The sequence below is a fragment of the Micropterus dolomieu genome, linkage group LG09 (genome assembly GCF_021292245.1).
Source record: "Micropterus dolomieu isolate WLL.071019.BEF.003 ecotype Adirondacks linkage group LG09, ASM2129224v1, whole genome shotgun sequence".
In the NCBI taxonomy this organism is placed as follows: domain Eukaryota; kingdom Metazoa; phylum Chordata; class Actinopteri; order Centrarchiformes; family Centrarchidae; genus Micropterus; species Micropterus dolomieu.
The window spans coordinates 12,736,595-12,763,047 of record NC_060158.1 but is presented as its reverse complement, the minus strand read 5'-3'; the positions used below and the strand labels follow the sequence as shown (position 1 = coordinate 12,763,047).

At 41.8% G+C, this 26,453-nt stretch overlaps 2 protein-coding genes across 6 annotated transcripts in view; one reads left to right on the top strand and one right to left on the bottom strand.

The window, feature by feature from the left end:
• The window catches only part of akap9 (A kinase (PRKA) anchor protein 9), a 77,684-nt gene extending 58,608 nt beyond the window's left edge, over nt 1–19,076 (top strand). For 3 of the 5 annotated variants that reach the window (XM_046059301.1, XM_046059300.1, XM_046059298.1), the window contains 29 exons: nt 746–865; nt 3,817–3,993; nt 4,532–4,636; nt 4,937–5,089; nt 5,508–5,594; nt 6,019–7,053; nt 7,496–7,633; nt 7,722–7,766; nt 7,847–7,987; nt 8,768–8,812; nt 8,977–9,816; nt 10,673–10,730; nt 11,247–11,368; nt 11,647–11,835; nt 11,986–12,153; nt 12,664–12,769; nt 12,908–13,073; nt 13,391–13,541; nt 13,654–13,986; nt 14,764–15,063; nt 15,201–15,433; nt 15,545–15,650; nt 15,960–16,154; nt 16,362–16,565; nt 16,681–16,913; nt 17,023–17,117; nt 17,212–17,362; nt 17,625–17,755; nt 18,545–19,076. In XM_046059301.1, the coding sequence (XP_045915257.1) occupies nt 746–865; nt 3,817–3,993; nt 4,532–4,636; nt 4,937–5,089; nt 5,508–5,594; nt 6,019–7,053; nt 7,496–7,633; nt 7,722–7,766; nt 7,847–7,987; nt 8,768–8,812; nt 8,977–9,816; nt 10,673–10,730; nt 11,247–11,368; nt 11,647–11,835; nt 11,986–12,153; nt 12,664–12,769; nt 12,908–13,073; nt 13,391–13,541; nt 13,654–13,986; nt 14,764–15,063; nt 15,201–15,433; nt 15,545–15,650; nt 15,960–16,154; nt 16,362–16,565; nt 16,681–16,913; nt 17,023–17,117; nt 17,212–17,362; nt 17,625–17,755; nt 18,545–18,588 (5,871 nt within the window). In that variant the 3' untranslated portion in view covers nt 18,589–19,076. The remainder of the gene's footprint in view (nt 1–745; nt 866–3,816; nt 3,994–4,531; nt 4,637–4,936; nt 5,090–5,507; nt 5,595–6,018; nt 7,054–7,495; nt 7,634–7,721; nt 7,767–7,846; nt 7,988–8,767; nt 8,813–8,976; nt 9,817–10,672; nt 10,731–11,246; nt 11,369–11,646; nt 11,836–11,985; nt 12,154–12,663; nt 12,770–12,907; nt 13,074–13,390; nt 13,542–13,653; nt 13,987–14,763; nt 15,064–15,200; nt 15,434–15,544; nt 15,651–15,959; nt 16,155–16,361; nt 16,566–16,680; nt 16,914–17,022; nt 17,118–17,211; nt 17,363–17,624; nt 17,756–18,544) is intronic. The other 2 variants (XM_046059299.1, XM_046059302.1) reach the window with 2 other exon arrangements.
• Nucleotides 19,070–25,138, bottom strand: LOC123976909 (lanosterol 14-alpha demethylase). Its single transcript, XM_046059305.1, has 10 exons — nt 24,824–25,138; nt 24,611–24,709; nt 23,714–23,890; nt 23,440–23,566; nt 22,969–23,143; nt 22,700–22,819; nt 21,797–21,992; nt 21,044–21,139; nt 20,717–20,885; nt 19,070–20,309 (listed from the first exon to the last, which is right to left on the bottom strand). Exons 1-10 carry the CDS (start codon nt 24,983–24,985, stop codon nt 20,131–20,133), a joined length of 1,500 nt encoding a protein of 499 aa, XP_045915261.1. The 5' UTR covers nt 24,986–25,138; the 3' UTR covers nt 19,070–20,130.
• Between the last annotated feature and the right edge of the window lie 1,315 nt (nt 25,139–26,453).

Sequence of the window (26,453 nt, the reverse complement as noted above, 5' to 3'; positions counted from 1 at the left end):
CTGAGCTCTTCAGGCAGTTCCTTTGACCTCATGATTCTCATTTGCTCTGACATGCACTGTGAGCTGTAAGGTCTTATATAGACAGGTGTGTGGCTTTCCTAATCAAGTCCAATCAGTATAATCAAACACAGCTGGACTCAAATGAAGGTGTAGAACCATCTCAAGGATGATCAGAAGAAATAGACAGCACCTGAGTTAAATATGAGTGTCACGGCAAAGGGTCTGAATACTTATGACCATGTGATATTTCAGTTTTTCTTTTTTAATAAATTTGCAAAAATTTCTACATTTCTGTTTTTTTCTGTCAAGATGGGGTGCTGAGTGTACATTACTGAGAAATAAAATGAACTTTTTTGATTTTTGGAAAATGGCTGCAATGAAACAAAGAGTGAAAAATTTTAAGGGGTCTGAATACTTTCCGTACCCACTGTACTTCATCAAATGATCAACCAAAGTACCACCTGCAAATTATGCAAGATCTGTAACACTTGTTTTGCTATAGTTACTGCTCTTTGCATAGTTGCTCCTAAAGGTATGTCCAAGTTTTCAGTCATTGGCGATTGCAGGCAAGCAGAATTTATTAACAGTTAAAAGAACCTTCAGTTCAGACTTGTGTAGTACAGCATTGACTACACAAAATACTGTAATTGTGTCAACAGGTGAATTCAAGACATCTTTGGAAATGAGGCAAGCCTGGATTGATTTAATGTTTATTTATTTGTCTGCCCATTAATTTGGCATCCAGGAACAGGCTGTGGACCGCGAACACGAGAGAGATTTCTTCCAGCAGGAGATCCAGAAACTGGAACAACAGCTGAAGAATCCACAGAAGCTTCAGGCTGGCTCCGAGCAAAGAAACCGAGAGGTAACGGGAGAAAGCTCTGTCCTCTGCCAGGCGACCAGGCGTTAACAGAGATGCTTATTTTCAGAACATAACACTGTCGTGGCTATGTACACTGAGCTGAGAGTCACACAGCCGAACAAAAGAGCTGCTAGAATTACCTGTGCTGCCTCGAAAATGATACTAAATAGTGGGAGTGTTTCGCAGACGAAAGAGTGAGAGTGGGATTAATGTTTGTCCTTATGGTCCTTTGTAAGTTGTGTAATATTGGGTTTTATTTGCATGTTCAACACTTTAACAATAAACTGCGAATGAGGTCTCCATTAGATGTCAATTACTGCACTGTTACTAATGTTGTCAAAAGTAAGGCCATGTGTTTGTTTGACAAGCATTTTGGCTTTAGGATAACATGATTTGTAATGTAACCTCTGATCGTATTTCAGAAGTGAATACCCATGTCAGGAGGTCATGAAAGACAAATGATTTTGCTTAGAGTTGCAAGTGACGATGTCTAATGTGAAAGGTGTTGCTTGTGACAAACCCACAGAGAATTATCACCCTCTCACTCTGCGCTTCCCCTCACGGAGTGTTTTAGTAATTCGGCTCATTGTTTTTGTTTGACAGCCCTCAGCTAACTGTTTTGGTTTACTCTCACAGCCCTCATCAACCTCGTTTCAAGCTAAAAAGCTCCGATTAACCCTCCGTACACTACCTGCCAGCACCAAACAGCAGACAGACAACGCTAGCGAGTACCTTTTCCACTTTAAATGAATACTTATCTCCAGATAAGCTTTTTAAGGTTTTAATAAATCCATGTTGTGTTTACACCTTGTTCCACAGCCCCCATGTTGCCAAAACGGAACTTAAATCATATTCTTTATAGGATTAAAGTTATTTTCCACAGATATGGTTGCTAGTCTTCCCAGTAATCCCAGTCAGTTTGATGTCCTGAATTACAGACTTAATTTTGATGGTCACATTTTCCCAATTTAATTTCATTATACACGGGAAAAACAGAGGAATATTTGACCGTAATAGAAAAAAAGTAACCTGCCCTTTTAGGTCCTTATTACAGGCACCAAATAGCAGAATTTCTTTATGTGCATCCGTCTCTTTCATCATAACAGTAACTGTCACTTTTTACCATAAATATTGTTCATTTGCTTTGAGTGTGGTGTTAATACTCACTGTCTTCTCAAGGATTTCTTCATTGACTGTCATTTTTGATCCACTCACAATCTAGCCTCGAGTACACTCGGGACAAGGAGAAACGTAACTTTGTTGTCATCGTATCACAGCACATTTGAAGCACTAATTATGTCTTCAAAACAATCGATTGAATCCTTGCACACAACAATGTGATTTGCCAGTCAAGCATTACACCTCGTTTGTAAGAAAGACATCAAACAATTGAATTAAACTAATTGATAATAGAAAAGAACTCCTTCAGGAGAAGATGAGTTTAATGCTCAGTGATAGCATATTGTTCCCTGTCCTTTCTTTACTGTCTTTGTAACTGAAGTATTCTTGATTTTCCTCTACTGCTTGTTGGTCTGCAACCAGAGTAGCGTACAGATCAGAGTACCTGATTTAAATTAGACAAATACTTGAATAATAAAAGTTATGATTGCAGCTTTGATTTATGCTACACTATAGCTAGCTCTTAGTTCTGTTTATGGCGTATACTTTATACATCAGTCCCACTTGTGCTTAAACACACAGGCTCATACCCCCCAAAAAATCTACTATTTCTATAATTTCCAGGGACTCCTGCAACATCTTTATCACTAAGTGCTTTTTCTTCCTCCCCTTGCCCACAAACTGTCCATCCTCTGATCCTTTATGCCTCTGCCTTCTCTCTCCCGTGGCTATTGCAGGTGGATGGAGTAACCTTTGAGGTATTGCTTCTAGCTACATGTAGAATTAAGTCTTCCCCAGAGAGCATTTAGTGCATTTTAGTAATCCCGCCCAACCCTGTAGCAGTTAATGGCCTGTCCATCTCATCCTTTTCCTCATCCTTTCTCCTGTTTGATCCCTTTCAGCTGTATATGTCTTCATCTGGAAATGACTCAACTTGTCATTTCTCACTACGCTCCTTCCTCTTGTCTCTCCCACTAAACCCGCTACCGAGCATGCTTTCGAAGGCTTTCATATTTTTCTATGAGGCCATGAAAAGTACATTCTTACATCAGTATGATTTATTGTAGGTCAAAAGTGTGTTAACAAACCACATTGGCAATGCTTTGGAGGTAAACGACAAACAAGCATTTCTCTAGCTAAGCTAATATCAAGCAAGTTGGATTTTAAAGAAAACACACTCGAGTCGTCTATAATTCCATCCATGAATGAGCCTCAAGAGACATACTGCTAAGGTATAGCTTAAAGAAATATAAATAGGCCATTCAGTGCTGAATTACTCTGATGAAGAGTCCATCCTACACTCGAGTCACATTAATAGTTAATGAAAGGCTGCCAGTGAGGGGGTGTATTTCATCTGCCTGACTACGGTGTCATTTTGTTTTGAATAAGAACTCACTTTGTGAAGTAACAATTTTCTAGTTTAATGAAGCAGGGGAAACACTTCAGACCATCTAGATAGAAATTTCTTTCCTAGTTCTGAGATAATCCTAAACAAACCTTCCTTCTGTTGACCCCTTTCCCTCTCCTTTATTGATCTGCTGATGTTTTCCTATCTCACAGATGGATTAGTTACCTGCCAGCGGTCTTCCTGGTTAATGTACTGCTCTGTGGTTTGTGTCGCCCTGAATGAAATCTTTCTCTCCCCTCTGTCCCTGCACCTCTTTTCACTCTCTGCCCCCTCCTTTCTCAGGTGGATCAGCTGACCTCCCGGCAAGCTGTATATGTACCAGCTATGCTGTAGCGAGTGGTGTCTGAGAGCGATTCTCATTAAATGACCCCCCTCCCTCTCTGTCTCTCCCGCTCCCCTTGTTTCTCTCTCTCTCTCTCACTACTAGGTGGACCAGCTGACCTCCCAGCTGAAGGAGAAGGCGGATTGGTGCAGTGAGCTGCTGCTCAGCTCAGAGCAGCTGCGTCGTGAGTTGGGAGAGCGCAACGAAGAGATTGACAAGCTGGAGAGCCGCATCCGCGAGCTGGAGCAGGCCCTTCTGGCCAGCGCTGAGTCCCTGGAGAAGGTTAGGAAGGGGCGGGAGAGGGGGAAGAGGGAGATGAAGGATGTGCAGGAGACTGAGTCAGAGACCGCAAGAGAGAAAAAGCAGTCTGAACAATAGCCGTGGAGCATGGCAGAGGGTCTGTGTGAGAGGATGTAGATGAGGTGACAGCTAGAGGAGGAACAGGAGGAGGGTTGGGACACAGAGCGGGAGAACAATGTGTGGGTGTGTCTACTTCGGCAGCCCCGGCAGTTTGTTGTTTGTGATGACACTGAGCTATGGCTAGCAACTGTCAAGATTGCCCCCCAGTGTTCGTGGAGGGCTGTGCTGAGTGAACAAAAGAACTGTGTAGGAAATGTTTATATCTGCTGTGATGCTGCCGAGCTGAAAAATAGAATTTCAGTTGCACAATAAAGGATACAATACGGACAACGTGTATTTGTAGCTTGCATCCTTGAAAATGAGTTAGATCACAAGAGTTTGTTCCTTCATGCCTTTCTACGCATGTTGTTAATAACTGCCTTGCTAAATAGTTTCTTTCGTGTGTGTGGGCGCGTTGCAGGTTGAACAAAAGAAGCAGCATGCATCCATCACAGAGGCACAACACACCACACTGGAGGCTCAGTTACAGACGGAGAGAGAAGCTCTGGAGCGCAAAGAGAAAGAGGTAGTGTGCTGCTCAGTTTGTGCTTTGAGGTTTTTCCAAAGTATTGATGAAAAGAATAGTGCCTGCACGCTCTGTCTGAACTGCAAGAGACTGTGTGCAGGCGTTACAATCAATGTTTATCAATAGCCTTGCAACTACATGTAATGTGTGTATCTTCCTGCAGGGAAAAGCCTAGCGTTTTTTGTTTAATTACAGGAATGGTTTAAATTTGGAGAAACTCTTTGTTGTTAGATTTTCAGTGGTGCATATTCTACACAGTCTCCTCTAAAAATGCTAGTCATGTCATACCTCTCGCCTCAGATATGTAACCTGGAAGAGCAGCTGGAGCAGTTCAGAGAAGAGCTAGAGAACAAGAGCGAGGAGGTGCAGCAGCTTCAAATGCAGCTGGAGATCCAGAGGAAGGAGATCAGCAGCCAGCACCAATACTTAGAAACAAGGGAGAGCATGCTCCAGGTAAAACAGCCATCTAGCTGCAAGAACTTTTTACCTAAGGTTGTGAATTCCAGACGCGGTTGAGTCTGGTTGTGTGTGTGAACTGCAGCCACTCTGGCTTAAAGTCCTACATATTGGCTGGCCACACATTTATTAAAGTTTTAAATAAGGCTTTACTTTATGTTTTTATTCTGTTATTTTATGATTAATACATGTTTTCTACTTAAAACTGTTGTACTACAGATCAAGAGTTAACTTTCAAAAACTTTTTGCACGTTCTTCTGCTATTCTGCTAAGACTCGCTGTCGCTGCCGCCACTTTTCCACATTTCTTCTTGGAGTCATCAGTGTACTCAGCAGTCCTCAAGGCTGGCTCTGAGTGGAATTTCGCGTGACATGTTTATTAATAGCCATCACATTATAATCTCTGACTTTTGAAGGTGATGGAGGAGAAGGACAGGGAAATAGCACTTCTTAATGAACAGATCACTAAGCTCCAACACATGGAAACAGCCTCTGATAACAAGGTAACGCAATATGCGCATACGAAATAGAAAAAAAGTATATTTCGAATACGCATAGCTCCGTGGTAGTGCATTCGTGTGTGTGTTTTCTGGTTTCATGTTTGGTTTTATTTTTGTTGGCTCCATTTTGTTGTCATTGTTTTTTTTTTTGTGGGTTGTTTTTGCTTGCTTTGTCTCGGTAAGTAGTTTCAACAGCACCATCGTCTGTTGTAAAGTGATCATATGTTTGTGTGAGGTGGCTTATTAAACCTCTGAGTCTCTAAAGAGTTTTTACAATCTGATCAACTTAAGAAAGTTTAAATACAAAATTATCTTTGGCTGAAAGACTCAACAGGGACTCAGAGGTTTATCCAAACTGCGGGACTGCTAGGATCTCCACAAATATAATATTTTTATGGTTTAATAATGCCTATTTGTTTCTCTTTAGGGAATTGATGACAGGGATGAGCGGATTAAAGACCTGGAGTCCCAGGTGGAGTGCCTGCAGAGCGAACAGGAACGCCTGAAGAGGGATAATGAGGAGGAGCTTGACCAACTGAATGCAGTTATAGACCGACTTCAGGAGGAGCTTGCCAATATCGAGCAGAAGCCTGCTACAGAGGAAGACGAGGACACCAAGGCTGAGCCAGAGAGCGGCGTATGGGGGCCAAGTAAAGAGGAATATGATGAAATGAAGCAGAGAATGGACGTGGCCACCAAAGAAGTTGATACACTCAAAACAGAGCACAGTAAGCTAATGAAGACGTATCTGCGGTTGAAAGAGAGCGCCAAAGCTTTAGCTGAAACAGAAAACATTGAGAGCTCAGAGGGTGACCTTGAAGAAGCTCTCAGAGAGAAAACTGCAGGCCTTGTAGTGATGCAGGCCCAAGTACAAGCTTTAGAGCAGAGTGCAACATCCAGAGTGCAAGAGCTGGACCTCCGCATCCAGGAACTTGAGGCGTTGGTTGGTGAAAAGGACTGCGAGGTAAACCGCTGTCGCCTCCTTGTGGAGCAAACACAAAGCTATGCGGAGGGTCTCCAACAGAAGGTCTCTAATCTGGAGAAGGATCTGACAGAGAAAGTGGCTGCAGTGCTCGTCAGCCAGGCCACACTGGAGGCCTTTCAGCAACAGCAATCAAAAGGATCCAAAGAAAACCAGGAGAGAGCAGCTGAGTCACATGTGAAGCCAGACGTGGAGCCACATGTCTATGATTTTGGTGACTTTGGTATTCCCCGCATGGATTTCAGTGGAGCTTGTCAAGCAAGACAAGTTCCTACAGGCAAGGTGGTCCATCTGACCCAGAAGCTCCGGGAGCTAGAGGTGGGACTCAGCGGGATGCAGAAAGACCAGGAGCTCCAGAAGCAGCTGCTCTCCAGCTCTGAGGAGGAGGTGCTTGAGTACGAGAGGAGGCTTTCTGTGCTCATGGATCTGCTCAGTCAGATGAAGGGCAGGACACACCAGAGGACATCACCGGCTGTGGGGGTAAGAGTTTGACCAATAAGTGATAAAGGAGCAGTTCAACATTTTAAAACAAATAATACCTATATATATAGATAGATAGATAGATAGATAATACCACATGTTAATTAGTGAGCTTTAGACGTGCTGGTAGGTGGATTTTGTCACCAACATTATCACTGAATTCAAGTTCCAGATTGGATTCTTAAAGGTTTCAACTCAGTTTTTTGGTAATTAACTTAAAATTGTCATAACTAATTAACACATAATTAAAAATATTTTAAGACAAATATAAGCTTGTATTTACACTTGCACACTTGAGCATGTTTTTGAATTGTCTTTGTACCCTTATTAATAGTTAACCAGTGAAAACCCAGTGAAATCATTGTAATCAAGTCTCAGGCTGTGTAATGTTGACCCTTGCCCGATACACCTCTGACCAGTTTGAGTCTTTGTATTATCTCAGGCCTCCTCTGCTGACGACCAGCCGGCTGTGTCTGAGGTTCTTCAGGAGTTGCAGGACGTCAGAGACGAGGCCTCAGCCACCAAAGAGCAGCTCCACAGCTACAAGGAGAGCTGCAGCAGACTCCAGGAGGAGCTCCAAGTATGTGACTGCCTCTCAGCGTTCATACTTCTTCTGAGAGTGTTCTCCAAGTTTGGTGGAACTGACGAATATGGGCTTTTCTTTTCAGGAAAAAAGTGTTACAATAGAGGAACTACAGGACCAACTTCAAAAGGTAGGAACAAAAAATTGCAGCAGCTTACATTTTTTGTAAACACTCTTTTGTCGTCTAATATTTAATCTTTGTCACTTTAGGTATCATCTGTGGGCAGTGAGGAGACCAAGGTGTCTAAGCTTCAACAGGAATTAATGAAAGCTCAAAATGAGGCAGCCGCCACCAAAGAGGAGCTGAACAGCTGCAGAGAGAGCTTGGAGAAGCTACAGGAGCTGCTGCAGGTACAGATCTGGGACAATTTAAAAACTTTACAGTCATATCCTGTCTTGGAAATCTGTAGAAACCTCAAGCTGATGATACACGGGGCAACTTTTTGAGCAATGTTGCTGGGCAATCTTGCCTGGTGGCAAGTCCGACTACGTTTTGAACGGATAGCGGTGGTGCAAGGAGGGTGGCGGAGTGATGGGTGAAGAGGATTACAGTAGTAATCTTTAATCATTACCATTGACGGCACCATTGCTCTAAAAGTTGCTCCGTGTATCATCAGCTTCAGTCTTGCAGAAACATATATGTTTTAACCTTTTTTCAAATTAATTAATTTACTTCTGTGCGGACAGATTTTAGCTCATGTAACACTTTCTTGCTGAGAGTTAGATGGGAAGATCAATGTTTTGTCTGTATGGTAAATATGTAGCTGGAGTCAGCAGACAGTTAGCATAGCATACAGGAAACAGCTGGCATAGCTCTGTCCAAAAGTAACTAAATTCGCCTACCAGCACCTCTGAAGCTCACTAATTAACATATTATATCCAGAGGTATAACAAGATATAACATGTTAATTTGTGAGTTTTAGAGGCGCTGCTAGGTGGAGTTTTTACCTTCAGACAGAGACAAGCTACATTTTTTTCCGTGTGGCTGCAGGCGAACAAGCGTATTTCCCAAACTTTTGAACCTTCAAGTTTATCAACTCTTGTTTCATCTTTGTATCCGTAATCACATACAGTATGTGTGTGTGTTTTTATGTGTACACATTTTAAACATATACAATTGTGTTTTTGAAGGAGCGGGAAATGACCATAGCTCACCTTAAAGGAGAACTTTTCCAAGTAAGTCTTATCATTTGATCATATCATATGATGTACACTATAATCAATGTATTTATATTTTATAAGATCAGATATAAGAATGTTAGTTTTTATGGAAACGTCAGTCTTTTATGATTCCCTGGCTGTATGTATAGTATTTGACCCCCTGCCCAATCGTCCTCAAGGTAAAAGCTGAAGAAGATAGAGCCAACATGACAGAGCTTCTCCAGGAGGTCATAAACGACGCAACTTCCACCAAACAAGAACTCAACAGCTACAGGCAGCACAGTGAGAAACTTGAGGAGGACCTCCAAGTCCGTGAAGTTTCTATTTCTAAACTCAAAGAGGAGCTCCAGGATGTGCAAAGGAATGTGGATACCACCAAAGAAGAACTTAACAGCTACAGGCAGCACAATGAGAAACTACAGGATGAACTCCAAGTCCGTGAGCTCCACATTTCTAAGCTCAAAGAGGAACTCCAGAACTTACGAACAGCCATGATGAAGACGGCAGATTCTGGTCCTCCTTCCTCTTCTCCCTCCCCCTCCCCCTCTCCATCACCTCTACCTCTATCCTCTGCTTCTTCCTCCTCCACCACCCAGCCTAAAAGGAAAGGAGGCAAACAGCCGGCTGGTAAGGGAAGCGGTGCCAAAGATAGACCATCTCTCGCCAGGAAAAACTCTGCAACTTCCAGCCAGTCCTCCAGCAAATCTCACAGCGCTCGGCTAAACAGCAGCTCTGAGCAGCAACAGGCGGCTGTAACACACTCGTTCACGCAGACCGAACCTCCCCAGATGTCGGACCTTGTTCCGGAAAGCAAGTCTCCAACCAAAGAGGAGATGGACGAGGTGATCGGAGAGTTCCAGGAGAAGATTTTACAGATGCAGGAGCTCCACGCAGCAGAGATCCTGGACATGGAGGCTCGGCATATTTCAGAGAGCGAGAGCCTTCGTAGGGACGCACAGGCTCTTGAGGATGAGTGTAAGGCCCTCAAGGCTGTCATTGACAAGCTGCGCTCTACAGAGGTGAGGTTCGGAAACAACAGCTGTGTCCCGAATACATAGTTTATTATAAAATACATACTAATAGAATAGTAATAGTACACTGTTTTAGCAGTCAGTATACAAATGTATTAACTTACTTTAACATTTTATACTAAAAGAAAGTGATACAATATGGGTGACGCTGGATGTAAATCAGACTGCCACTTTGGAAAGCTTCTGTTACACTTCACAAACAGTAAAATGTTTTTCCTGATATTTAATACTGTTGGGGCAGTTTCACCTCAACCCACGATTTTTCTTCAAATTCTTCCATTTCCTTTGTGCATTGCATTGTGGGAGATTATTCTGCATCAATGGCACACTCAAAAACCAACCATATTGTGTCTGCAAACTGAGTGTAAACACACTACATACTAAAGACCTGCTTTGAATCAGTATGTGGTATGGTTGAGGCACACGGCAAATGTTTGTTCTACACTATTTTAATTTTGGAAGTAGAAGGAAGATGTTCTATAGTATATGTCATGACTGTACTAACAATCTCTCTATGTGCTTCAGAAATTAGGTCTGCATTTAGAACTACAACTAATGAAAACCCGAAGATATTCAATTTACAATGATATAAAATAGAGAAATCATCACATCTGAAAACAGGAAACATTTGGCATTTTTCCTTAATAAATGACCTAAACATTAAGACATTATCAAGATTGTAATTATACTAATTTTCTATTAAACGATTCTGTCTGCATTTTCATGAAATGTGCAGTAATTCAATGTTTTGAAGTTGTTTTATGCTGAAGATGTGCAAAGATTTCTTGGGGTGTGTTATCAATTTGATATGAGACAATTAAAGAAGGATCTGAATCTTTTCTAGGTCCTTTCATCGAGACAAGACCGTCCTGCATCACAGTTCAAAGATGGCTATGCAAGTGGTAAGATACAACACGTTGATACAGCACAGTCACACCAACTACTCTCTATTCAGGAACTCTATTTAGTCATTGTTTTTGACAGTGGTTAAATGCTTTTCTCCAGTTTTCTTCATGTGTTTTTCAGGTTTTGTTTGAAAAAACAATTTTACTGAGTCCTGAGAGGGGTAGTCTGCTTAGCTATTCTTTCTTCTGCCTCAGCATTTCTGTTGTTACTTTCTGTGGCAATAAGGCTCAGGAGGGATTTTGGGTTTTGCTCTACACACAATTCTTTCCAAAGATTTAAATAGTTTTTTCATGGCAGCTAGTGTTAATTCCACACATTTCCTTCAGTATTGGTACTTAATCTTTTCGTGGTGTGCACCGTTGCTTTTTAAAAGCAAGTGAAACACCAACCCTTCAGACCTATATCTATGCATATACGGGCACGTCAGTATTAAGACAAGTACATAAGGCTTATTTGCATATGAATACTCTTATAAATAGTTTTGTTCCAAGGAATCTTTGGTCCTCTTGCAGACAGCAGCTCAGACTACAGCCAGCGGACTGGATTTGACCTCCCAAGCTTGCAGCAGGAGTTTAGGACGACTCCAGAGGGCGCTAGGAGAGAGACTGATGATCCACTGCCTGACCGGATCAAGGTACAGCCTTCACTTATTATATATGTTGTGTAATAATATATGATAATACTGAATTATGATAATGACACTAGATTTAATCTGGTGGTTTAATCTAATATTGAAACACATATTAACAAAACACTAATAAGTTAATGACTGTTCTAGCTGTGTTTGCTTTCTGTACGTGTAGGCATTATTCCAATACGTCTCTAAGGGGCTTTTCCCCCATTTTTTTTTTTTGACTAGAAAAGAATGATTGTAAACCTAACAACATTTCTGTGTGGTGTTTGTCTATTTAGTCCTTGCTCCGTGAAGTGCACCAGGAGGGCATGCAGGTTCTCTCTCTGTCAGAGCTCCCTCTCTCTGAAGGCGAGCCGGGCAGCCAGTTCAACATCCAAGGCTGGATGAAGGAAAGAGATGCTTTGCTGGCAACTGTAGAGTCTCTCAAAGGCCTCATTACCCAGATGCAGACAAACAGAGAAACACAGGTATAGGAGACCCCACAAGAGTCTTCGTAAAACACAACTAACTGTGTGTCAGAGCTTACCCAGTCAGAAACTTCACAGTCCAAAGGGGCAAGGATGCTTTAAATGTCAAGTTGTCCTTTTTGTCATGTGTGTGTTTGGAACTTGCTGTAGACGCCAGGCTCTGTGGACTGGCGTGCGGAGCTGCTGGATGCAGTGCGGCAGGTGTTCGTGAGGGAGCGCAGCGTGCTGAAGAGTGTCCTCTACAGCCAGTTGGACCTGCTGGACACCAGTGACGCCATCGTCCACCTCAATCAGCTGGAGCGCAGATTAGCTGAACAGGTCAGAAATAACAGCTGAATCTGTAGTGGACTGTATAGACTGTAGTAATTTACGTAAGTTGTGATCTAAAAAAATGTTCTTCATTTAGTTATTATTGTTAAAATCCAGTAATGGCACAGATTATATAGCATTTATTAGAAAATGGAATACGTCAAACCTTTTCTATTAACCCTAAAAGTTAATTAATTCCAAAGTTGCTCATTCTCCCTTCACTTTAAGTTGAGCTCTGACCACAAGTTGTTTTTTTCTTTTTCCTTTGCACACATATGGAAGAAGTTAAAAAATGTGACCTATGTGAACTATATTTATTATTTGATGTTTTGAAGTAATGTCTCTAAACTGTCACTCAATGATCGAAACAACATAATTTCAATGTCTAACGTTTACCCAAAAGATGACAGAAGTCTGTACATTATTGGACAGAAACAACACTGACATGTCTTTCCTCTCCTTTGATTATCATTTGTACTGGTCAGTAACCAAACACATGTATTTGTGATCCTGATTCAGGACGTGCAGCATAGAGAGGCGATGGGCTCCCTCCACATGGCAGATAGGTCCAGTCTCATCTCTGAGGTTCATCAGCTCCGTGGTCAACTAGAGCAACTCCATCAAGGTCAGCAGTTTAAAAAAAAATCCTCACTCTGCTGGTGATGTTGTTCAGACGTTTTCATATTTGCTTACGAGTGTGATGGGTTGTATTTTGTGTGGGAACATGTCCTAATATTGATGTTTTCTGATTGACGTCTTTCAGGTGCCCAGCCTGCTGTGTCATTGGGTGGTGAATGTAGCGTGGCTGGTGAAGAGGCTGACAGGCTGCTGGTGGAGGAGCTGAAGGGGGAACTGTCCCAGACTAAGCTAGAGCTGGAGACGACGCTCAAGGCTCAGCACAAACACCTCAAAGAGCTGGACACACTCAGGTTTGTTCAGACATTTCTTTCACCAATAGGGTAAAAACACTTGACTAAAACAGATGTGCTATAACATAGTTATTCAAGTTATCGGAGACTTGATAAATGCTTGTACTCGTGTAACACTTCCTTAACCCTCATCTGGTGACCCCTCAAATTTATTAATCTTTGGTCCTCTTGAGAACTCATGCTTTAACCATTGCATCAGTGAATGTTTGCCTCCTGTCACAATTGTTATGTAATTTGAAGGAACCAAACTTCAACAAACCTAAAACTATTTACAAGGATAATATCCATTAGCCCTCAAACATTATCTCCATCAACAGGGCCGAGGTTTCACAGAAGGCTGCCGAGGTGGACGCACTGAGCGACCATCTGACAGAGGAGAGGAAGAGAAGCAGAGAGCTTCAGTGGGCTGTGGAGAAGGAGAAGTGTCAAACTGGGAGAAAGGAGGAGAGTAAACGAGAAGAACTGGAGGTAAGAGCCTTTAGACAAGAGTCTTTTGGCGAGGTTTCATTCAGCAGACTTTCCCTTTCTTTCTTTAAACTGTATAAGTCATTCTAAAAACATATGTCTATTTTCCTCCCAGGACCTGCACCTCGCTCTGGAGGAGCAGAAGAGCCGCGTGGCCCAGCTGACCCTAACCCTGGAGCAGGAGCGCCAGGCCTCGTCCCAGCTCTCCCAGCAGGCTGAACAGGAGCACCTGACCCTCCACAGACGCCTCCAGGAGCTCCAGGTCCAGCTGGAGACAGAGCGAGCCAAGACGCTGGAGATGAGCACTGCACTGGGGAGGGAGAGGGAGCTGCGGATGGGTGTCTGCTCAGACGGCAGCCCCTCCAACGGGGAGGATAGAGGTGGGCTGGAGGAGGAGGGGAGTCTGCTGGAAAGACTGCAGAGGGAGCTGGATGACAAACATGTACAGGTGGGATGTTTGTGGTCTTTTTGTACTCTGAGGAATTTGCTCCAAATGGCCACAAGAGGGAGGACAAAAAGCATTATTGTCAAAATGTCTTTTGTGTCCATTTATCAAAACCATATGTTAAAACTTAAAATAAATCACAAATTATATTCTGAGCCTTCTGGGCCTTTACCAGAAAGGTGATTTTACTAAACTACCACCTGTGGCTCTGGAGATGAATCTATCGGGTTGTGAGATGAGTACAGGAGTAGGATAAAAAAGATGACATTCTGCTATACTGAATGTTAAACTTTTAAAATTATGTTTTATTGTATACTGTATGGAAAAACTGTGCAGTTTTACCTGTAAGTCCTCTGAAATTTATTCAAATCACGACGAAAACCTCCTTGCAAAATATTTCAGATTAAATCTAACCAGTTTTATTATCAAAAGTCACAATTGGCCCTTTTTTTAAACTTGCTAAATAGTTGTATATGCCAGACTGATTTATATTTTGCTTCACAAGGAATCAGTTTAGTCTTCCTACTTTCACAGATTGTATTTGTTTGTATCAAAGTATATAAAATATCTGCACACTGAATCAGCTCAAAATATTTTCCAATGGTTATCTTATGTCATTAAGTACTCGGAGGGTTATTGTTTTAGCCACTGAAATTTATCAAAGCTTTGATGATGCAATGACAATAGACGATGAGGGGGAAAAATACGAAACACTATTAATCTATTATCATCAGTAAAATAATTTTTAAGTCATTATTTGTCTTTGTTTTTCTTCTCCAGGTGGTTCACCTCCTCAGTCAGGTGGAGGCCCAGAAGCTTGAGGTGGTACGAAAAGAGGAGGAGCTGACTTTGGGGACTCAGAGGTCGAGGTGGGATCAGGAGGCGCTACTGGAGGCTCGGGCTCAGCTGCAGCAGCTGGAAGCACGAATGTCCGAGGCCCAGGAGCAGCTGGAGAGAGAGATGGAGAGGAGGAAGATTCTCGAAGAAGAGAAGGACAGACTGGAGGAGAGGTTGAACCAGTCAGGAGACCAGAGAGGAGGGAGGAAGGAGAGCGGACCACTACAGGTTCATGGCCACAGTGTGAGTATCAAACACCATTCACACACTCCTAATAAATCTTGACCTTTAAGTAATTTAGTAGTAGTGAGTTTTTTTTAATCGAGCTTCTTGACCCATAAAGTATTGTGTTGTTGTTGTTGTTGTTGTTGTCCCAACAGCAGGCGGCCTGGCACAGCGAGTCCCCCCAACGCACCAAAGACTGGGTGTTCCAGCAGCAGAGTGGAAATGTTCAGCCAGCGAGCTCCAGCACTTCTCCCCACCCGGAGGTCTCTGTAACAGGCCGCACCAGCGGACCACACCACGGTCCTTGGCGCACAACTGACAAGATCCTGGGCAAACTCCACCTCGTTTCCTCAAAGATCCGCAGCATGGCAAGCAAGACTACTGGAAGGTATTTGAAGCGTCTATAATCAATGTTTTTATATCAACAATGGATCTCATGATACAGAATCCATACATGAATACGCTGTAGGAATTAATGATTTGTACATGTTGTGTACAGGCTGACCGCAGAGGTCGACAGTGAAGAGTTATCCTGGGTGCAGTCCAATGTTGATGAGGTCATCACCATGCTGCAGCAATCACCAGTTCTACCCTCCGTCCCCGAGGTCAGAAACTGTTCTTGTTTGTTTGTTTTTATAGTTTTTTTAACCTCCTTTGGTTTCGATATTTTGAATACATTGAATATTTCTTGACACAAGTTAAATTTTAATTGATGATATACATAAGCGTTATAGAAGACCAAATTCTTGCCAAAACATAATTCAGGAACTGTTTACATGTTGCCAAATTTGGTCAAAAGAAGAATTTTCACTTTGCCGATGAGCTCAGATAAACTTTTTTATTTTTCCAAACATGTGGACTTGTGAGCTCATGACCACACATGGTTGAGACTGCTTGTGTGTGCTTCCCCGCAGAGTGTTTCCCTGCTGGCGGGAGGCTCTTCAAGCTCCTCCAACTCCCTGACGGAGCGCCTGCTGAGGCAGAACGCCGAGCTGACGGGTTTTGTCAGCCGTCTGACCGAAGAGAAGAACGATCTGAGGAACGACACGCTCCGCTTGGAGGAAGAGCTTCGACGCTACCGGCAGGCTGGACTGGGATCAGGCAACAGTGTGAGTACATGACAGGAAATACTACTGATGGAGGGTTAGATGATTGTCCCTTTTCAAACAATAACGTATAGTGAAAAGTAGAATAAAAAACAAAACATTAAAGATGCAGCAGCCAAAACTATAAGATGGCATTAGATGCTAGTGACTCATGTGTGGATAGCTGTTTCAGACTTCAACTAAATACCATTATTTCATTTCCTCCTGCAGTTCAGCAGCAGGAGAGGATTGTCAAAGGCAGACTCAGCAGGTATGCTGCTTTCCCAGGAGCGGGAGGCTTGGACAAGAGAGAAGGTCCGCCTGGAGAAAGCTTTACATCTGGCCCAGGCCCAGGCGGCCCGACTCAGGGGGGAGATCAGGACCGACATCCAGAGGGAGATAACTGGACCTGAGGCCGACAATGCTGCACTGAAGGTCAGCTAAAGACGAACCAGTTAACTACCTAACACGTCACTTTTATTCACCTCCTATCTGAGGAGTTCTGCTGTTAAGAAAAGCTTATCATTTTGCTCCTTTCCTTTGCCTCCAGAGGATTTACGGGAAGTACTTGAGGTCAGAAAGCTTCCGCAAAGCGCTGATCTACCAGAAGAAGTATCTGCTGTTACTGCTGGGCGGCTTCCAGGAGTGTGAGGAAGCCACGCTGTCGCTCCTCTCCAGGATGGGCAGCAAGCCGTCTCTCTCCAGCCTGGAGTCCGTCAGCCAGCGCCGCCGGGGGCTGATGCGCTTCCGTTCTGCCGTCCGAGTCTCTATCGCCCTCTCCAGGTAGGCAGCTGGAGCTTCCTCGCGCTAACAACAACAAGTTGTATATGCAGTCACACAGAGTCCAAACTTTATTTTATAAAGCTAAAACCTACACACATTCTCTGTTCAGAATGCGTTTCTTAGTGAAGCGATGGCACAAGGCGACAGGGATGACCTCCACAACCTCCTGCAGCGTCAGCAAGAATGGAGCAGGAGCAACATTAGGTAACGAAGACATTTTCAAATGTTTTTGGCTTCTAAGTGTCGGAGAGAATCTTTCAGAAGTGATGCTCAGTAGATTTTTATTCATCTGTCTCAGGTACAGACATGAGAGACTCACCTTATCTTCATCCCAGCAACGTGGACATGTACAGAGAAAGAGGAAGTGGAGGAGGAGGAGGAGTCTCCAGCAGCAGGGGGCGAAGTGGACGTGAATCGCCCAGATCGGCTGTCTCCTCCACACAACACAGGTGCAACATAAAATAGGGCTGCAAGTAACAATTACTGTTATCAGTTAATCTATCCAGATTAGTCTTTAAAAAACAAAAAATAATGATTATCACCAGATATCATATATATTGACATAAATATATAAGAAAAAGTTTATATGAATTTTTACAAAAGTCTTTAAATCGAAGGCTAACTCAGATCAGAATTTAGATCTGTCATGGTGAAATATTGTGTCCGTTCTGTTAGTGAAAGGCTGATGCCTGTTGTGTCTGTGTTGTGTAGGTTTCACATGGCCGGGGACCATGGAGCTCTCACCTGTTCCCACCTGCAGAACTACGACCCCGACCGAGCGCTCACGGACTACATCTCCAGGCTGGAGGCGCTGCAGAGGAGGCTGGGGAGTGTGACATCAGGTAACACACACAATACGCCATGTCCCAATTCTGTACTAAATACTAATTGTACGGTATACTGTACATACTAGCTTTTATAGTAGACTTTTTTGCAGTCGGTAAACAAGAAATTAGCATAATGTATGTAAACCATTATATACTAACAGGAGATGATACAATACTTACCGATATCAAAAAAACTGTGATTTTAGAGCACCGCTGCCAATAAAAATTTAGAGAAAGCTTAATGGTAATTTTTTAGTTTCACCAACATCGTTTTTTATCAGATGTAAGCACCTAAAGGGGAGAGTAGTGTAGATTAACAACAGCGTTTTGGGATGCATATTGACTGTTTTGAGTACACATAACTGGTTCACGGTGGTCCAGCAAAACACTGATAGAGGGAATGTTGACTGATTTTGGTATTTTAATGCTATGGAAAGACAGAACTCTGTACTGTATAGCACTTGAATGAATACACTACAAAATAAACTATTTAATAAAAGCAATTTTTAAGAATGTCAGCAAGAGTCACAATGCTGTGTGTCAGATAAGCTTTACTTAAGAAGCTGTGACTACAAAAGCAACAGCTTGTTTATATGGACCCTCATTAACGCGGGAAACACAGCCTCATTTTAAGGCACTATCTCAGGCAGACACACTGTGTGGAGGACTGAGGTTCAATTTGGAAATAAACAGATAAACTTTAATGAAGATGTTAATTGTTCATATCAGTATTTCATTATTTCCAGCTGTTTTTTCACTATAAAGTTTTAAAATTGACTTGTTGGACTTTTATTTTCTCCGCAGGTGCTTCTTCATATGCTCAATTGCACTTTGGCTTGAGAAGATAGATGCCATCAAATTAATCTGGCTTGAAGAAACTCAGTTGCCTTTTCTCGTGCTGAGCGCTCTGCTGTTTTCTATCAGTCTGGTGTGGACTGTATCTTTCCATGTGGACCAAAACGCATTTTTTTATTAATGTACGACATGTTGTATTCAGGCTTTTTTGTCGCCAGCACTTGAAAAACGGCTATGTTTGTAATTTAATCTGCCTCTTTGTTGTGGATGAACTACGATCATGTATATTTGTCTAATGCTAATTTAAGACCTTGTGATTAATTTATGTTTGTGTTGTACGGGTGGAGCGTTATGTAGGGAATGTTTGGGTTTATTGTTAAGGAGGCTGCTACTGGATATTCCACACTACACTGTGTTTTATTTAGGCCAGACAGACTACAGAGGACATTTGTAGAGAGCGTATTTTTGTAACGTGTAGGAGCTTTGAATTTTCTGGGTATTTTGTCAAAAACTGAAATAAAGAGGACTACATGATTTTAAACAATTGTGTTTTTAATTTCTTGTTTATCAACTGATGAGAAGATAAATATCTCTTCTTTTCAAAGAAACATAAAAACTTTGAGGGCAAAACACTTGAATGTTTCTTTTGTCAAGATGAGTGATCTTTACAGTTTGCAGGAATTAGGAATAGACATGTTTAATATTAACAGTTTCTTCTGGAACAAGATAAACGGAAATCACATGGAAGAAAATAAACCAAAATATGCCGTGATAAGCAAAATATTTTCTGTAATGAGGAGACATTTCTGTGTCCTGTGAACAACATCACATTGTGTAGTGGGATGTTTTAACTTGCCCTTCACACAAAAGATCAGTCGGTGCTCGTTCACTCAGGGTGGAAAGCTCCTAATAAGTTCAGGTCACCTTCAAAACACTTTATTCAAAGTTTACGTCACAGCAAGGAAAATGGTTCAAAACAGTTTACCTCCTAAAAGGTAGGATGTTGTGGATTGCAGCTTTTGAGCCATGACCTTTTTAGTTAGAGATCATTTTTTGGGTGTCCCATCTGATTCTGTGTAAATGGGATGGCGATCCAGCAAAATGATCGGTGACTGTGTGGAAACATCCCACAACAGCTGATTCAGGCTCTCTGTGCACCTGCAGCTTACAGCCATTTACAGTGGGTGCTGTTTTGCTGTTATCAGACTATGGGCTAAAGCAAGACCCTCTGCTTGGTTTTGCAGTTCTCCACTGAATAAATTTTGCTAGGGTTCCCACCATCAACGCACTGTGTTACTGTATTACTTTATTTTGAGGAATTCACATTGTGAATATTAGGATCAGAGTCATACAGTCACTGTAATTATTTCTGGAAACACGCGTTTCCGAAAGTCATGTATTTATGTTGACATTCAGAAAAAAAGGGCTACAAGAAGCTCAGAAAAGTGACAAGTTGGACATTTACACAGAGCAAAGTGCATTCATCTAAATTTTCCTAAATTCAAGTCCCAGGACGTTCGAGCTTTACTTCAAACACTCGTGATGTTTGACTGTACCCTCTTGTCTTTGCCCCACCACTGTTTTCCATCAGTCTCTCACTGTTTTCTCCTCTTGTATCTGATGACTGGGTTGTGAGGGGTGTGGATCATTGTGGTGTAGTTGATTGTGGGGAAATATCCGTCCACCAGCTCAAAGTCGTACATGCGCAGTAAAGTGGACCAGATGGTTTTGATCTGGACGTAGGCAAAGTTCTCCCCGATGCAGCGATGGCGGCCTGAAGAGCGAAAAACAAAGGTACAAGTTGGATTAATTATTGATGGCATGCTCAGTTTTAAAGCAACCGCTAATATTGAAAAGCAAACTGAAACACAAGTTGTGAAAGTACTTGAATTTTAGATGTCTTTGTTGATTTAGAAACACAATTGACTTAATTTATCATGTTTATTATTGACAAATGGAATTACTCGAGTTGAGTTGATGAGACTGCTTTTTAACAATGAACAAAAACTCAACTTAGCGCTTAATTTATTGCACTGATTGTGCAGAAATTCCTGTAAAAACTAAAATTTAGTTTACAGGTTTGGCATTGAGTTAACCTGGGTTGAACTTGAGGGGAACATAAAATTTCTTGACTTCTTTCATAAAAGAGACTGTATTTACAAAAGTATAAATCTTTCTTACCAGCGCCAAACGGCACATAAGCAAACTTCTCCCCTGCAGCGGGGTTGTCGTTGAGGTAGCGGTCAGGGTTGAACTCCATCCTCTCCACCCAGCTGTCATGCAGACGGTGGTTTACAGTTGGGGAGACGCAGACCTGATGGCCCACAGGGATGGTGTATCCTGCTACAGTCTGAGAATAAAGCACAAAGTACTGAGAAATGGAGCAATAAAATTTAAAACAATTTCTTCTATGTCAAATGCTAAAAAGATATACCAAAAGGACTAGACAGGAGCGTTTGTAGAACATGACTGGACATGATTCAGGACTAAGATCTCAGGTGTTCTTACCTGAGGCGAGCGAGCCATCCTCATCATAGTCATAATGGGTGGGCGGAGACGCAGGGTCTCCTTCAAACAGCGCTCCAACAAGCTGAGATCTTTCAGCTGAGGACAAAACCAGGACAATATGACGACTCACAAACTGTTTCTTAGGTTTCTCTAATCACATCAAAACACAGCCCGGAGGAGCCGTTACTTATACCAAAAACAGAAATTATTTGGAGCAAATCTGTCACTTTCACTAGTTACTGTCTGTGTCACGGACTGAATCGTCTTCATGTGCTGGGTTCAACCAATAAAGACTAATACAGTAGGCTTTTAACCTGAATTCAACAAGTAACATGTTGTACACACAGTGCAGACTGCAGTCTCTCAATAAACAGCGGGTCTGTTCTGATGGAAAATCTGTGAGTTTTGGTGTATTTTCTTTACGAAAATGGGATCTGTATGCATGATTGCAGTATTTTGACTTAGATAATTTATATTTGCTATTGCTCTAACTTTGTACAATCAGGAGGGGGAGCATTCCCTAGTGTTTTGTCTACACCAGTGGGAGACCGGCCTCCCCTGGTCTACACAATCAAGTAGGAAAACCCAGAGACGCAAATGACACGATACCACTTTGTACCTACTGTAATTACTCTTGTTGATATAGTGGTTTTGTCATGTTATTTATTTTCAGACATGTTTTTCATTTAGTGTATTGTGATAATTATGGCCAATACGATAAAACGTTTACGTTGACTCAGCACCGAGCCTTACCTGGTCAAAGTCGAGTGGAGGCAGGTCTTCTCCACACACGGCCCTCTGCTCAGCGCAGCAGCGTTCCTGCAGAGCTTTGTCTCTGGCCAGGAAGAAGCCCATCCAGGCGCTGGTGGTGGAGGACGTGTGCTGACCCGCCAGGAGCAGACCGATCAGCATCCCCGCAATCTCGTTATCGTTCAGGGGTCGTCCGTCTCTGAAGGGGGAAATAAGGTTATCTTCAGAATTGATAAAGGTTTAAAGGGCCATAACCGTATTTTACATGTTTTAGCAGAGCACTTTCGACAGACAACATCACCTTGTTAGACTTTTTAAATTACAGTTCCAACAATATAAACTGTGTCTTCATACACCTAATTACATTGTCATTGCTTATAGATTTAAATAAAGTATTAAAGTACTCCTCGTACTCCTCGACAATTTGAGGAAATTCTCCCATCCTGCATCTTGCAAAACCATCAACCGTGCTTGGAGACATACAAATAAATGTCTGCATGTTTATAAAGAGCCACTTCAACATGAGAAGGCCAAACTGTGATCCAGCAGCACAAGCTTAGAATTGAAACTAGAGCTGCAACGATTAATAAGTTAGTTATCAACTATTACATTAACTGCCAACTATTTTGAAAATCGATTTATCTGTTTGAAATCAAAAGTCTCTGATTTCAGCTTCTTAAATGTGAATATTTTGTCTTTATTCCTCTATGACAGTAAACTGAATAGTGGAGTGTTGGCAACAAGACATCTGGGGACGTCATCTTTTATAGACCAAACAACTTAATCAATTAATCAAGAAAACATCGACAGATTAATCAACAATGAAATGAATGGTTAGTTGCAGCCCTAATTGAAACCATGCTGTCATTTCCTGGATAATGTCCTCGGATATTGAAGCTATCGTACTTGTAGGTGGCATCGATGAGGGTCTGCAGGATGTCGTCCACTTTCTCTCCAGATTGCCTGCGCTTCTGAATCACCTTGAAGAAAATGTTCTTGATCTCCCTGTGAGCTCTGTCTCTTTTCCTAACAGAAAAAGAAAGTTATATTTGTGTTAAATGTGCTGTACATCTGAAAAATGTATATGAATGTGCTCTTGTCTGATAATAACTGTGACAGTGCGGATGTTGACTGTCAACAGATGTGTGTGTCCTGAGTTCCTCCAGCAGTCCCACCTGAAGCTGGGTAGCGGCAGCCACCCGGGCAGGAGCCAGGCAGCGTGACTGAATCCTCCGTCCAGGTCGGCGTAGAGCTGGGCCACTCGCTCATTCAGCATGCTGCGGATCTCCTTCCCGTGAAGGCAGCTGCTGGCTGTCAGGATGATCAGCTCAGACAAAGCCTCAAACAGGTCTGAAACAGGCAAAGAGATCATTCCCTACAGTCCAGAGCAATCAGGCTGACAAACCATCTACCTGACCTCCCCTGTAAATAGTTTTATTTGTTCAGTTGTTGATTAAACGTGATATGAGATGACCGTAATCAGTTTGCAGATACACCAAGAAATTTGTCTTTTTATCACTACTCAGTCATTTTTTATAGATAATGCATATTTAAGTTGTGCCATTTTGGACATCACAAACAAACTAGGAGACGTCTGATTAAAACTGAATCATGCCACTTGATTTGTGATTCGTGAAGGATCTTACTTCTCTCCCCGCTGTCTCCCCATCTCTGAAAATACTCGATGGTCTCTGCCTCGATGATTTTCACATGTTCCTTAAAACGAGCGATGTTCAGTCCCGTCTTCAGCATCTTCTTTTGTTCCAGAAAAATCTATAACATATTAAAGAAAGTGTGTATTACATCTGGTTTGATGCAACTGTAATATACAGGGATTAATTTTCTAGCAATCATTAACTTGGTAGGATTTTTCACTGATTTTTACATTTTCCTTCAATTTCACAGTTAAGGTGGACTCACAGGGTTCGGGACATCATAGGCTACTCCCTTGCCAAACACTGGAGTAGTCAGTTTGGAGTAGACGTCCTCTGCATTCAGATCCTCATTCTTGCTGTTGAACATCAGCGTGGCTGCATTGCTGCCCAGCAGGTAGGTGAATGTACTCCCCACCATGGTGAAACTGAACACAGGGCCGTACTGTGGGTTGACAGCAGAGACGCAGGCGATTAAACAGGGCTTTGGGGGGTTCAGGATAAAATAAATCTGAGGGGCTACGAGATGATAAATCTAATTCTCTCTCCTATTTTTGCTTCTTTTCTTTTTTTCACGTGATTTACTTGTGAAGCTTTTAAGGCTTCTAAGACTTTTTAATTACTGGTCATAAACCATATACAAACAACCCCTGCCATATGAAAAGAGAAATGAGATCACGTCTGTTATCAACTGACTCTATATAAATAAAAAATAAAAACAAACAAATAAATGAACAAGTAGACACTATGTCTTTGGCGACACAAGCCAAAAAAGTTAGGAACCACTAGGTGTAAAGGTCAAGTGTGTACGTGTGTGAATCGCATGTTTTTCAGAAGTCTTTCAAAGTGATCTGTGTCTTTGCATGAGTGATTCTTTTCATTACCAATTAATCTGTCTAGTATTTTTTGATTCATTCATTGTTTGCAAGTTCTCAACGCCCATTCTGATAAATTCATATAGTTTTATTTCTGACCAGGAGTCCAAAACCTAAAGATACTCAGTTTAATATCACAAAAGATAAAGAGAAGCAGCCAATATCCACATTTGAAAAGCTGGAACAGGGAATTTTGGGGCATATTTGATTTTTTTATTTACTCAAACAATTGATTTATCATCTGAACAGTTTGACCAGTAATTCCAGTTGTAGCCTACTGAAATACTTACTTTTTCATAAGCATTTTCAAGAAATTCAATGGGACTTTTTCCGAATGCAATGGCATGGCCCAGGAAGGGGATGCTGGAGGGTATGTAAGGTGGGTAATTCTGCAAGAAGAAACATGATAACAGTGAATGATGAATACAAACTGAATGCATTTCTTTCAACATGCATTTCTTTATTTTTTTGCGCTGAATTTTTCCTGTTTAGCTCTAACTTACCAGATCCTTGTCAGAGGACTGTTTAAGCAGCATCTTGGTAACATATCCCAGAGTGAGAGTGATGACAGAGGCTGCCAGCAACACGGAGGTCAAGTTGTCGTTAAGATTCTCAACAGTGTCCCCGAGCAGTTTACTGCTCACTTCATACAAATGCATAGACATTTTATCTTCCTCCGCGGGATCTGTCCTTTAAAACAAACGTTTCACTAAAAGCCTGGAAGAAAAGCTTCACGGTGGTAAAAGAAATGTTCACTTGTTTAAAGTTTCAACGCCAGCAGTCCATCTTATGTTCATGTTGGGATACCGTTAGTGATATCCCACCAACATCTCTACCTGTCACTACTGGTCCTGCCCCCGCCTGACCAACGGAGGCTTCTTATTGGCTGTTGACCGCGTGTCTGTCAAGCAACTCCCCTATGATTGGCTGTCGGTACCTGAACCGATGTCTTGCTATATGATGTCACAACAGCAGGGCGAATTGTAATGATTTCTCATTGCAGGTTTTACTTTTGTCCTTTATGATTATAGGTTTATATATATATGCCGTTTTTTGGCATCTATCATCCCCTCATATAGTATTTGTCCTACGAACTCTGTTTCGACTTAAAAATGTAGCCTACATCTTCATGAGATGTATACTATTACTTTTATTATATTAAAATGAATGGTTTCCTGTGGGAGTAGAGACTCTTTCTTCCAACCTATTCAACTTTAAAAGCCCAACATACTAATCTAGCATTCGACTACTTTAACGAAAAACTATAAAAATCTTTCCCTCTAAACAATTGCATAACTTATCTTGAGGCTCTCCTGTATGTAAACATACATAAAAATTGAACACAATTTCAAAACATACAGCTTATTTTAAATGACTAAAAATTACATCAACTTATTTCAGAATGATTTTGATCAGATACCTTTGTGATGAAAAATTGTGATGAAACAGAGGACATTTTTGGTGAGACTAGCGGCAGCCAGAGGAAATGTTTCGTTAGAATTACACTGGGGGGCGTCTTACCCCATGTTACCCTATCAGTGAGCTGTGATGCCTATGCAGAGCCCAAAGTATATTAAAAGACAGCAACTTACCCCAGCCACAGCCTGTTCACCCTGCTGCCTTCTGGCCTATCTGCTGTGGTACCACCACAATGCAGACCGCTTTTACACCTCTCAGTAAAAGTCATTATACCCCACATTTAATCATTCAAGTAATTCATCCCCTGCAGTGCTCCATGTAGAACAGTTTATTTCCGTTTACCTTTTTAATGATTGCTGTATTTTGACAGTTTATTGTCTGCTATGTAGCAGAAGGGAGTTGCAAACAGAATTTTTCCAACCCTGTTGTAAAGTGACAAATTACCTTGAATCCTTGAATATGTGGAGTTACAGATTCCATTTGAGCTTTAAACTTTCTTTCAAGGTTGTACCTGGTATTTGCTAAAAATGTTTAGTTTAGGATATACTTACTTCCAAAGTGAAGGGTTGTACAGCTTTTTTTAAAATTTTCCTCTTAAGGTTTTGAGATTTAAACCTTAACTGAACCCACAGTTGTGATTTCATTCACTTCTGTACAAACTGCAGACTGAGTTCTCATCCTCTACCTAGTTCTTAAACAACCCAACATCTTACT

Bases quoted from the DNA above. Each gene is read 5' to 3' on its own strand.
- LOC123976909 (XM_046059305.1), bottom strand. From the start codon at position 24,985: ATGTCTATGCATTTGTATGAAGTGAGCAGTAAACTGCTCGGGGACACT. The intron at 24,710-24,823 runs GTAAGTTAGAGC...TTCTTCTTGCAG, and splicing joins AGTCCTCTGACAAGGATCTG to AATTACCCACCTTACATACC. The intron at 20,886-21,043 runs GTAAGAACACCT...CTTTATTCTCAG, and splicing joins GGATGGCTCGCTCGCCTCAG to ACTGTAGCAGGATACACCAT.